General features: G+C 44.1%; 1 protein-coding gene across 1 annotated transcript in view; it reads right to left on the bottom strand.

Annotated features, from left to right (window-relative positions):
* Positions 1-405: 405 nt before the first annotated feature.
* The window catches only part of LOC142559648 (uncharacterized), a 40,466-nt gene continuing 26,922 nt past the window's right edge, over positions 406-13,949 (bottom strand). Inside the window, exon 5 of the mRNA XM_075671217.1 lies at positions 406-506. Within this exon, the coding sequence (XP_075527332.1) occupies positions 496-506 (11 nt within the window). The 3' untranslated portion in view covers positions 406-495. The remainder of the gene's footprint in view (positions 507-13,949) is intronic.

Genomic DNA, 13,949 nt, shown 5'->3' with positions numbered 1-13,949 from the left:
GTGTAGCCTGTTTTTGAGAGCCACAAGTTCGCCAAGTAAAACGCTAGTTTCGGCTTTCTCAGTTTGGCTGTTTCTTCACTGTCACTACCACGTGACAATATTCACGCACTAAAGCACCTCCTGATCACCCGTGGAAGACAGTATCAGCGGAATAAGCAGTGGGAAAGTCGAAGAACGAAGCAAATAAGGCTTCACTTTAAAGAGTATGCAATATTGTCCGCGGCAATATTGGCATTATTCAGTAGAGAAGAACAAACCTAAAGGAATTGTTTCCATATATGACGCCGCAAACAGCCTATAACACTGTTTAAAGTTGCTGTGAATTTCCATTGAAAGAGCAAATTTCTCAATATATGCGGAGTATTAAATGTTCATTTTATTGAAAAGAACGAACGTTTCTGCAGGCGCGCACGCTTGACAAAACCCTTTATTTGCTTTGTATCTATTTCCACCACCACATCCTAAGAAGGCATTCTACGAAGGCCTGGTGCGCAACTATGCATCATCTGAAAGAAAAAAGCAAAGTTTGTTTGTTAGCTGGATCAATAAGAAGTGCTTGGAAAAACAGCTCATTTTTCCCCCAAATCCAGATGTGGAATATATAGGCTCACTGCGTAACTGTGGCTATATCGCTGAGGTCACCCTCAATAAACGTCAACTTTGTTGCGATTAGCATTGTTAGGGCACTCGGCGCAGCTTTTTCGTGCTTTCTACGTTTCTGTGCTCCCACGAACTCGAGGCGTTGGAAGGTCAGTGGTGAGCTCACCGGGCTTCTGTGCTAATGACGAAGGGTTAAAAGTTACTGTCGGACCAATTTGGTCAATGTGTCGGAGCCACTCTGGGTTCGTACTGCCCTTCATGTACTTCTGTGTCTCCAACTGGGGTCACTGGGTACACACCGCTCATAAATGAACATGTTTGACGGAAATTTCTCTCTACAATAGTTTGACGCTCGGTATGTGCTGCTCTTTAATGCCAATAAAGGTCCATTAGGATTTCACGGGTGCTGCGCGAAAGTAATCCCAGACCCTCTATATTCAGATAACCTAGCCTGAATTTACATGGTGGTCATTATGAAGTTTTACGGATTTTTAAAAAATCCCTCATTGCAGATAGCATAATTGCTGTCCTTGTGCTTGATTATTCAAAGAGGCGCACACCACTTGCCCGAAAAAAAAAACGAGAAGCTTGTTCCAATAGTAACCAAATCTTTCAAATTAAATTTCTAATAAATTCTTTGTGGGCGAAATTGCAATTTACCAATCGCAGTTATTGAGATTACGAGGTCTATCCGCTGGAAGTCAATTTGCAGAACCACACCAGCTGGAGTTATGCGCCATCAAACTTGCCTCAAAAATACACTTCTTTATCACTAAAGTTTTCTTTTTTAGAAAACGCTCTTTTATGAATCCACTTACAAAACTAAGTAGGACACCAGTATTTTTATCTCGAAACTGATGTCATCCTCGAAGTTCATTCTGAGAGGATACGCCATGCGAACTGACCAGCTACAATTTTCAAATCCCGGCATGTCCCGTAAAGTATTTATTTAAAAATAAATAATGAAATTTTGTTGATTACTTTAATGTGGGTTTCAATTTGCTCTCCTGATAATGTCGAGCTCTTCAAAACAATACAGCTGAAGGGAAAAAATTACGTTATCTGGCACCAGCGATTTTTATAAAATTCTGTAAAACAAAGAGTATCGCCCCGTATAATCCCATACCGTATTTGCACGATTCTTAAGCGCGCATTTTTTAAATAGAAAGTGTGTTGAAATTTGTATGCGCGTTAAAATTGCAACTAGTTTTACTCAACATTGAAAACGAAACCGATTCTTACCGGAAAACATAAACTCAATGCAAGGTAGCTATGGCCCGACAGCCAACGAACGGCATTGTTTATTTATGCCTTGGTTTGTGGTCATTTTCCAGTATGATGTACGTGTGGCATTTCTAATTCATCAGGTGAAGCTGAAGATGACTTTGTTTGGTTGGTAGACAGCGAAAAGAAGTTGTCGTCGGACTCCGACAGTAACTGGCCGCTAAGATTCAGTCGTGTGCGTGCCTGTGTTCCTTTGTATTCTGCGTAAAGTTGTTTCAGCGCAGTACGCGTGGACTCAGGTTGGAATACTTTATATGCGCGGTGGAATCAACACCAAGTTAGCTTTTTTTAATATTTGGGAGGTTATGTAATTGCGCGTTAGAATGGGGGACACAGGGACCTCAGTATAAAATATTCTTCGTCGTCTTCCTTGTCGTCGGCTTAGTACTTGCACCCTGTTGGCACCGTGCGAGTGTGTTTAGAAAAAGTTTATTTCAGCAAGAGACGACATGAACACTGAGTCACAATCACGGCACAATTTCATGAGGACAACAACATATATAAACAATGAAGCATTCTACAAATGGCACGTTTTCAAAGTAACGTCCGAGTCCTCACTCACTAACATATACCCACATAGACCTACGAAAAGGCACAAATACACGTAAGGTAATTTTCACATGTATAAAATGATGTTCAATATATAGAGTGTGCACAATAGTTATGTACAGTGATGATGTGACGGAGACGCTTTACGTAATATTGTGGTGATGGTATGAGATGTAGACATGCAAAAATAATCATGTGTGTGAGAGCACGCATACAAAAAAATCACGGGCACCTACATTCTGTGCACATTCGATGAATACTTTTGATGGCCTGCCTACAAGAACCAGGCTGGTCGAAAATTAAGCCGTACGCGTCCATCAGCTACCGACAGCAAACGGCATGCCCGCTGTCGAAGGAACTCTTCTTCCCCGAGGAAGAACAGGTCCTCTGACAGAAACGACAGTAGCTGAGAGTAGAGCCTCTCCAGAAGTGGAAAGAAAACATTTGTTCTCAACTAGATGCTATCTTGAACATCATTGCAAACGAAAACAAAAATGTGGTCATCCTCGGTGACATAAACGTAGATATTACTAACCCCAATGATAGTCATCGAGCTAATTATACCGACTGCTATGCGGGATGTGGCCTAGATTCATTAATAACCGTACCCACAAGATGTCCTCCGTCCGGATCTCACTCTTTATTAGATCATGTATTATCAAACTTAGACCTAGAGCAATATGCTGGCGTAGTCACTGTTCCCATCACAGACCACTATCCCGTATTCCTTTTATTAAAGTCTATTAACCCACCGTATCAACGAAACATAAAAACAGCAAACTTTCACACCACTAAGTTCATTAGTCAAGTTGCTGAAATTGACTTGAACCCGATTCTTTCTATAACAGACCCAATCCTGGCATTCGAACAATTTAACAAGAAAGTTAAAAGCGTGTACTCGGAGTCTACGAGTCTAACACAATATACTCACTGGTTCTCCGCCCCTAGAAACCCATGGATAACAGGATTCCTCTTAAAAAGTATTAAGAAACGTGATAACCTTCATGAAAAATTAGAACGCCAACCTTTTAATGTAACTGTAAAGTCACGGCACATAACCTATTCTAATACACTTACCAGACTTTTGAAAGAAGCCAAGCGTTCCTACTTTGAGAAAACGATGTTTAACACAAAAATAACACCCGCAAAACCTGGGATACCGTTAGGTCTATATAATTCTGTCTTCACCAAACCACGTACTGAGCCAACTTAATACAGGAACACGGGTAGTAACGGAAGCCACTGATATCGCAAATGAATTCAATACTTTTTTTTCTGCCCTACACATGATCATTCACTAGACAGTATACCACAGCCAGTACTCAGGCGAACCCCTTATTCATTTGACTAGTTCCCTACATGACCTAAAGAAGTATTCGATTCAATCGCTACTTTACGAACTGCAGGTCCCGGCGTTGATGATTTGCAACCTTCTAAAATCAAACTACTATCATCTCATATCGCCGATGTACTCGCGAACATTATTAACTGCATGTTCACAACAGGCGTTTTCCCCGACGCATTAAAACACGGTAAAATAACTCCTATATTAAAAAAGGTAACAAAGAATTAATTTCAAACTATCGCCCTATCTGCATGCTATCTTTTTTTTAACAAAGTCATTGAGAAACTACTTGTAAACCACTTAACAAACTACTTTCACAAATTTAATCTTCTCTTGCCTGAACAACACTGCTTTCATAAAGGTTATTCGACTGAAATACCTATAACATCATTCAGTGACAAAATAAAACATGCCCTTGACATTTCCCATATTGTTGGTGCAGTTTTTCGTTCACTTTAGTAAAGCATTTGACACCACCTGTCATAACATCCTTTCTTACAACTCAGAAGCTCTGGGCATTCGTGGCCCAGCTCTTACCCTCATCCGCAGTTATTTAACTAACAGAACACAAGTTGTAAACTTCGGAGGTTCACTCTCACGCACTATATCAGTCACTAAGAGTGTCCCACAAGGCTCACTTTTAGGCTCTTTACTTTTCCTGGTGTACATTAATGATCTTCCTCACAGTTTAACCAGTACTCCATCTATACTACATGCTGACGACACGACTATATCTACTAATAGTGAATTCATAAATACTGTAATGAAACGACTAAATTCTGAACTAAGCAACATATCTTCGTGGTGCAAAAGTAACAAAGTTGACATCGACCCTTCGAAAACTCAGTTTATGCCTTTTCATACACATAAACGCGCCATCGCACCCGTGCCACCGCTTATCTTACAAACTCATGTTCTCTCACCTGCACATGAAGTTGTCTTCCTTGGCGTCACACTTTACCCCCAGCTTAAGTTTAACTTGCATGCTGGCATGGTCTCAAAAAAATTGCCTTTGGAATAAAAGTACTAATTCTAACGCGCTCGTATTTTTCACAAAACGTTAGAACTTCACTTTAATACGCATTTATTCATTTTCACTTGCAATACTGCATCTCAGTTTGGGGAAACACATATTGCTCTCACATAATACATCTACAACATTTACAAAATCAAGCCTAGAGGATCATCCGTTTCTCTAATTACATGTCACATACAGTAACGATTTTCAACTCCATTAAAATACTACTATTACCTTACATGGTCCAGCTCAAATTGGTTTTACTAATATACCGCACACTAAATCATGAAATAATTTTCAATGCATTTATTAACTCTGCTCTTACCAACACTAAAAATACGAGATTTTCCTCTAACAAGAATTTTTTGCTCCCGGGAATAAACACTATTTATGGAATGTTTACTTCCATTTTCACAGCCATTAAATACTGGAGCAAACTACCACCCCATATTAAAGCCTGCCGCACAACATTAAAATTCAGGAGAGATAAGAAAAAATATTTAATAACGACACTACTGGCTACTGATTCATTACTATAAGTATATATTGTGGACAAATTTATTTTTCAGTTTTAAATGATTCTGCATTAACCTAACGTATAGATAGCTTTTATTTATTTTTTATTCTATATCTCTCTGTCTTCTTTTTTCTCCTGTTTTAGGCGTTTTAAATTTTTTGTCGCATAGTGTATATAGCTTTATGCACTTTGCGTATCGTAAGCATATATTTGTTTCTAATTATCTGTTACATTAACCTCGTGTTCTTTGATGTGAATCATTCTAGGTTTCTATAAAGTGTCAGTTACTACACATTTATTTATTCATACGCTCTATCGGTTTCATTTGCTTTTGTTTTGAACTTCAATTATTTTAAGCGCCTTTTTGTATTTGTTTATTTGCTTCATTAACTTCGTGTTTTCTGATGTCTGTCGCTGCTATGTTACCATAATGCATTAATTCCTGCTTTGTTAAATTACTAATAGGTGCTCCCCTGGCAGTTCTTGTAACTCCGGGACCTCCTTCTGTACTAATGATGAATGATGAAATAAAATATGAAATGTTTGCAATAATACCATTTGAAATAAAGACGTCAGGCATACCAAGCGCCGAGTGACAACAGCTGTGCAGGTTTTGTAGTCATAGTTGAGAAACCTGATTTTCCTCCATTTCTCTAGATGAACTGCTGATGAATCGTGCTTAGGTACCAGAACAATACGACCGTCTCGAAAACTAGACGGCAGTTCGAAGTTTTCAACGCAGCGGCTGACAGCCGACACGAAAGCGGCACCAATATCTTCGAAGAATGTTACATAAACCTCAACGGGCAACGCGTCTGGCCCTGGGGCCGAGCAACCCTTCATGGAAGATAATGCTGATTTCATCTCGTTAGCTGGCGGCCCTGCACAAAGACGTTCAGCGACCTGAGGTGGAACCTTCGGCAGCCCACTAAGCATTTCGACGTTACCATGATCCATTCGGATAGACGTATGCGCATTCTTTTCACAATGCGATACAAAGTGTGAATAATCACGCTCGGGAGTTGACATAACAGGAAGTGCTCTTGGGGGATAGAACCAAATGTGGTCGGCTGTCTAAGAAGCGAGTTCCTTGCAAAGCGCAGAACTTCAAGGTACGCACACGGATTACGTCTGCATCGCAAAGCAGCAGCGGAGAAAAACGACGCTGCGATGAGACGTTGCGTAGCTCACGCTGCCATGATAGGACCGCATCAGCGGAATCAGTTGATTGACACGAAGAGAAGCACGGAGTTTCGGGGCAGTATCCGCCAGTTTTTCAGACGTGCGTCGCCTCAGTGCACGACTTTCTACAGAACAATGCAGACGCGATTGCATCTTGAGCGCGTGCCACGACTCGCGGTCAGATCTAGGAAGAGAGGCACGCAAGACTCTTGATGAACAGGAGCGTCAGTGCGGCTCATGTGGAAAGCGGAGATCGATGCGCCAAGGTTTTGCCGATGAAGAAGCAGGGAAGCACACTTCAAGCATAACTGTTCTTTGATCGGAAATATAAACAGGAGTTGAATTCAAAGTTAAAACATCAGATTGGGAGACATACCGAGCTAAATCGTTTGGCACATAGGCACGGTCTAACCTGCTTGACGATGTGCCACGTCGCCACCTCCCCCCCCCGCCCCCCAGGCAAATAAGGAACCACAAAAAAGTCGACATGTATCCAGCAAGTGAAGTGCTGGACGAGGCGACGCAACTTCCGTGAATTCCAGTCAGGGCGACACCAGCCCGGGCTTTGATGTCTGCTCGCGTGTCTAAAACGCAATTAAAATCCCCAACAAACACCATGTGATGGCCATCCATGAAATACACGTCCAGGTCACAAACAAAATAATTGAACGTAGTGGCGTGCGCGGGCCCATAGATGTACGAAATACGTAGCCTAAATAAAGATAGCATAAAATCAAATGTCAAGGCCCGCCTGTGCGATCATATAAAAAAAACATGACGACCTTGCAGTAAAACATATTGAATAAAACTAATACCGACTCGACGAGAGCGTGATGTCGCGAAAAAGAAAAAAGAACAGTATAGGTTGAAAGTTTGTTGTAGAGCAAAAACTTGTCCAGTCGAGAAAAAATTTGTTTCTTGCAAACGCAGAATGTCACAATTTTTATCGCCGGCCACGCTGATATTTCCTGCTTGTTTTATAGGACTTCGAAACCACTGTGCATTTCATGAAATATTATTCAGGATCTCAGCCATATTTAATTGAAAGTGTCACCAAACTAACCTGGTCGTGTTGTTCAAGTCGGCGCCTCGGAAATAAGTCTATGAGACTTGCACCACACACGTCACTTCTTCGACCCTCTCGAAAGAAGACCGAGGTTCATTTGGGCGCTGTAACTCGGTGCGAGAATCCAGGGCGGCGTTCAAGCCACAGGTTGACGCGTGTGCACGTTTTACGTCTTGTGGGACAGCCATTTCTACGTCGAGTCCACCCAGGCGTGGTGAGAGTCCAGCGCTACAATCAACTACGAGGCTGAAGCTATTTTGAGGTGATGATGATGTCGGTAACGGTTGGGCTGTGAGATCAACGTCATCGCCGCCAACACCTTCGGCAGCCGCGGACTCATTCAGACGCAACGGCGCAGTGGCTTTTGCAGAAAAGCCAGAAACCAGATGTGGTGGTGTAAGTGACGCAACTGTAGCCGAGCAGTAAGTGACGAGCAGATGTAGCCACCGCAGATTTCGTGAGTGTATCGAGCGTAGGAATCGCAGGGGCATGTGTTTTAGCCGTGTTTATAACCTCGGTGCTATCAGGACTGATGGTAGCAGCCGAAATGAAGGCGCTATCGGGCACAGCATGCGCGTCTTTCTATGCTTGCGAGGCCAGCAAAAATGACGTGTTGCAATCGGCCACGTCATCATCAAAAAAAAAAAACAGCCTCCTTTTTCTGTCGTGGAGGCGGGCGAACATGGCGTGTTGTGATTGCTCGAGCTGCATACTTTTCTTAGTCATCTGCCGACACTGGTTGATGCGATCTCAAGACAATCTCTGTGGTTATAGCATCACACACAGTCGCCACCGCAGCTGACGCCAACGGTAAAGGGCGAAAGGTTCCAGCAGTAGCGTCTGAGTATGAACACCGTACAGGGCATACGACCGTAGGGTGACCATACCCGCAACGCCGACAAGGAAATTCGTCGCTTTCGTGGCCGTGAGCCGTACCGCCGGTACACGCGTTGCAAGCCACGGTAGTCGAACTTCACACAATGACCAGAGACTCGCAAGTATTTGGGGACAGGGTTTGTGGTACTAATTTCCATCCGAGCGAAGCGGGCGCCTGGTAGCACACCACGTCGTCAGCTCGTAAAACGATCGTTGACAGACAGAACCTTGCCGCACAGTGATAGTGCCTAGACGAGGACTCCATTCGGAATAAAGGACGCCAAGAAGCAGGTTACGTTGGTGACCTGCGGGTCCACGGGAACGGCAGGACAACGCTCGCCACGGATGACAAGGAAACCAGCATCGACGTTCAGATAAGGAAGCCATGCGCTTGACGGTGACCTTGAAGCTGAGGCTTCCCATCTGCTGAACGCAGTAGACCGCAGAGAAGCCAGTTGTCGAGGCCGTCGCGTGGACGATAGTGTCGGAACCTAACCCTGCAGGGACAGCAAAATCGAAGACCTGGGCGTTAGTAGGAGTCCCCGAGGTGGACACCCCTGCCGTTAAACACGCAGGGTCATCCGCACGAACTTCTAGTTGCTAGCTGGGTAGATTTTGCTGGTACTGCTGCTACAAAGTCATCCCGGCAACCAATCGAAACCTTAAAGGTCGGATCTCTTGCCCCCAACCATTTATACATGACTGCAATACATACGCTAGTTACTGCCCAAACAAGTTACAAAAAATATTGTTTCCGAGTTATTCATAATATTGGTTGAAAATACAACTCCAGGTGTAACTTCTAGTGCGCTAACGTTTTATTTGTCGTGTGCAATAGCGGCGTTCCAAAGGCAGATACAGGGCACCATATACTTCTTGGTCATCTTTTGGCTCTGAGCACTGAACGCCAGCTGCCAGCGAGCTCCACGGCACGGTTTTGTGTCACCTCGAGAGCTGGCACCACGCTGCGTGGCGCCTCCCCCAGGCGCTTCCACACGCCACGGTCGCTTAGCTACTATGGTGTTGCGCTGCTAAGTACGAGCTCGCGGAGTCAAATCCTGGCCGCGAGGACTGAATTTCGGTGGAGCCTGAACGGAATAAATGGTGGTGTCCCGTGCACTGGAGGCGTGTTAAGGATCCCCTGGTGATCAAAATTATTTCGGAGTCCCCTACTACGGTGCCCCCAATAATCAAATTGTGGTTTTGGCACGTAAATCCCTAGAATTGAAGTCATTCTCTTTCTAGCTGTGCAGTGCGCTCTGGTAACCCAGGCGACTTTGATTGCCTGTCAGCCGGTTTCAACGCGATGGTGTTAAGGCGCTCGTGCCACAGAAAATTAGGAATACAACGTCAGACGTGCAATTTTCAAAAATATTTTCGAACCACGGGTGCCCAGGCCATTCATTTGGCGCAAAGATTTCAATGAATTAATTGAATTTATGAAGATGAAGTACGTAGAGAAATTGTAAACTACAACTAACACACTACCTACAGACGTGATAGCCCTCGGATTGTAATTGGAGTATACGAGAAAACATAATTATTGTACGCGAAAACTCAAACGAACCACTTTCTTCAGCGTTTATACTAAGCACAGAACGGAGACGGCGTCCGCAACTTGTGCAGCCGGCGCGTACATGTCTCAGTCCACAGAGCAGGGCGCCCGCTTCCTTCAACTACTTAAATATAGCGCTCGCCACCACCCCATCACGGCCCATGCAAGAGGCCGCGCTTTGATCAGAAAGCCTGCCTTCGTGCAGAGCGTTAGCCACCAGCGTTTCCCGGTAAACATTACGATTCCATACGCTGCAGTTGCCGGGAAGCGTGAGAAGCAGTCAGTGATCTTGGAATGCTATCCCGTTCCACTCTTAAAAGCGAAGCTTACGCTTCCTCCAAACTTTCTTCATCTAGCTGGGCATCATTCAAAAAGTCCAGCGCAAATTATTGCATGGTGCGGCGTGGTGTGCTGGAGTTTGCCGTTGTGATCATGCACTACAGTCATTTGAGATAGAGGCTAGTATCATTTCCAACTAATCTGCTCCGCTGGTTGCCATTTCCTTCTTACATCCCTCTCGATTACGGCACAGCCAAGAATTGTTCGCATATTTCTCAGCACGGTAGCTACTGTCGCAGTGAATTACACATATTTCAAGCTCAGAGTTGCAGAGTATGTTCTCGTTCATCTGTAAAACATACTTCGCAACTGTTATCACACCTTATGTCAAAATTTATTTCGACGCCATAAATGAGCTCCAGAGTACGCTCACAATATTTTATGCTAAAAAAATTGTTTTGCGCCGGCTGTTTCTGCAAAAATGCACTGTAGCCTCCACATTGCTGTTTCTGAATCAATTCATGAGGTGCGGCTTGAAATACTTCCCCGGCTTCACGACCAAGAAACGAATGAGCATGCTTCAGCAATGTAAACACGACCGCCGAGGAGAATCTCTTCATAAAGGTGCCGCTTTTAGCAAGGCACAGTAGCGCCAGCTAGCGGCGTTTCTTTACTTTATACTATGGTAAACTGGGCATTCTCGAACACTTCCTGCTGCTTGTGCACCATGAGAGGAACTCTTGAACGGGTTCCGCAAGCAGTGCCTGTAGGCCAGCTGGCAGCGTTGAGGCCTTCTATGGCAACGGGGTTTCTTTTGCGCGTGGTAGGCAGCTCACAAAGCATTATCTGACTTCCACCTGCAATCAGTCTTCCCATCCCGGCTGCTCTACATGAAGACAAAGTGCTGGTGTGCATGGCTTCGTGAAAAACTCTCTTCACAATTTAACTCCATAACCGAAGAATAAATAAAGTTTTGCCTGGCACCTGCATGGTACCTAAATAGTCCACTTCCTCAGTATGTCCTCTCTGCTATCGTTTCTACCGGTTTTTTATTGCTCTACCGCCATCTTCGTAGTGTTGACTGCCCTTCGGGTCTCAGCAAACAACTCTAGAACGTAACAGTGGGGCCACGAGTAATTTCCTTACATTATATACATTATTGTGGTACATTTTATTTATTTCCTTAAGCAACAATTATTTCCACTACTAGCCTATCAATAGCGACTGTTCACCTGTGACCACAGCCAATCCCAACGTCACCAACTGAACGGAAAGCGTCAATAACGAAATACTTATCCATCTACTTATTAGACATTTTTAGTTTAGCGTATGCAACTTATACTGTACGCTATACGCTATAGTGTAGCATACGCTAAGCTGCGCACGTTCTTTTTAGTTTAGTTGGCTGGGGATTTTCGAATCTGAGAGGCCATATGCCGTCGTTGCGGCTATTTCCCGACTGCGGCGATAAGTGGCGCTGACATCTCAAATGAGAGGTATTTGGAAATGAATAATTGTGCCGGGGCCTACTTTCGGGAATGCGGTCCTGTTATAAAATGCAGAAATTCAGTCGAGACTAGAAGTAAATCGGAGAGCTGTTGGAAGATCAGATCTAGGTGCCCACGGGAAAACTACAAACGAGGTAGTACAGGGAGATATGGGCTGGGCATCGTTAGAAGCACGGGAAGCTCAGAGTAAAATCCTACATGAAAAACGCCTGAGGAAATTGGACGATAACAGGGGGGCAGCTAAGGTATTTAAATATTTATACAGAAAGAGCATTGACTCACAATGGCGGAAAAGAACTAGGAAGCTAAGCAGTAAGTATGCCAGACACGAGGACGGAGAAAGACAGAGCGTTAAACGACAGGTTAAAAACGCGGAAGGAAAAAAAATGGATAAATTCAATGAAAAAGAAGCATATTGTTCAACTATATCGATACTGGAAACAGCAGATCAGAAAGGAAGCGTTTTATGATAACTCAAGAGGCAGTGCCCTACTCTTTGAAGTGAGGTCAGGATGTGTTAGAACGCGCAGCTATAAAAAGAAATTTAACGAAATAGAAGACACATGTACTGTATGTGGTAAATCCGTAGCAACAATAGAACATCTCATACTAAAATGTGATGGTATCCATCCCGATGTCGATGCGGGCACAGTCACGCTTCCTGAGGCCATAGGGTTTAGAGATAACTTTAGTCATGTAAATAAATATGTGGTCGAAATGAGTAAAAAGCGTTTGGAAGATTGTGGCTCAAAAGCAGAGAGGCGACATAGGGTTCAAAGTTTCGGAAGAAGTATTTAAAAGAAATTTCGAATTTTAATAATTTACAACATAGTTAAATAAAAATAAAAAGCTGAGCATGGTGCCAACTGCCATCACCCCATTTCAAAGGTGACGCTCCTACCTTCCAGCCATCTATCCATTTCTGTCGTCAGGCTTCGGCTCGTTCGAAAAGAGACGTGATCTTGAAAACACCACAAGGTAGCTGAAGCGGCCTGAGACTAAGCGAAAGCCGTTAACACAATCGCCGTTTGCACACAATGAACGAAGTGCATTTTACAAAGGCAATGCCAAATTAAATTCGAAGCGGGCAGTCGGGACCACCGCCATGTTTCACGCAAACTCCGCAAACCACGCAGAGACGCTAACGCTAAATCTGAGAAATAGCGTGCGTACGCTATAAGCTATGGATCGTTTAGCATTCTGCGTATGCACAGTGATGACCCGCTATTTTATAGTGTACGCAATGGTATAGTGTACGCTATACTAAACCTGTCTATTAGCAGCAGCCCTCAAACATTACTTCTGAGGTTACACTTTGTGGCGCTCAGCATTGAGCTCGCTAATCGTGGACCACTGTTACTGCTGTTCCGCAACCCTCTTGGCAGCATTACGACGTCACTCTGCCACCTCTTATCTGAGTACCTGTTTTGGCGCTAATTTTAGTGCCCCGCTGCGCTCTTCAGCGGTCGTAGAATATCCACGACCAGCGGGTAAACCAGAAATTCTTCACAAGCAAACAACGTCATCGCTCTCCTCCTACCTGCGACTCCTCAATGACGCCAGCGTGAAGTCAGTGTGGCACGGATAACTTGGAGAACCTGGTGCCACCCTGTATCCCCGTCCACCTGCTTTTATTCTAGTTGCTCAGCCACACCGTGACCTTCCCCACCTCTGCACGCAGCTTTCCTCCCATCACTCGGGTAAATACGGATTGCCTGTAAAGGCAGGCAAGCGAAACAAGCGAACACTCTTGTAAACGAGAACAGTGTTTGACTGGGTTGTTCAAGATGTTGGAAGTCTCCGCTTACGCTCGCGTCGATGGTTGCGCAAACATGACGTCAGGCGAACGGAACAGAAACAGAATATAATGCCTGTATTTTATGGCGCCTTTGGTGCCGCTCGCTTGCGAAGAGTCGGTTACGAAGAACATCATCCCTCGCAAACAGCAGTGAAAAAGCTGCCCGAACTGGTTGTCGCAATGCGTAGGACAACTTCAGTCAGAAAAGAAGCATATAACAACAGACATACCATAGATGAATTGCTATTGTACTACTTCTCGAATGCCGTGAATATTTTAATTATTCATTCAATAAAACCTTTATTTCAGTTTACAATACAGTGCTTGGTACAAACTTCCTAGGCCTTTAGGTTTTCTAGGTTTCTTTCTGAA

This window comes from Dermacentor variabilis, chromosome 10 (genome assembly GCF_050947875.1).
Source record: "Dermacentor variabilis isolate Ectoservices chromosome 10, ASM5094787v1, whole genome shotgun sequence".
Taxonomy (NCBI): Eukaryota; Metazoa; Arthropoda; class Arachnida; order Ixodida; family Ixodidae; genus Dermacentor; species Dermacentor variabilis.
This window is presented reverse-complemented; position numbering and strand designations above follow the sequence as displayed.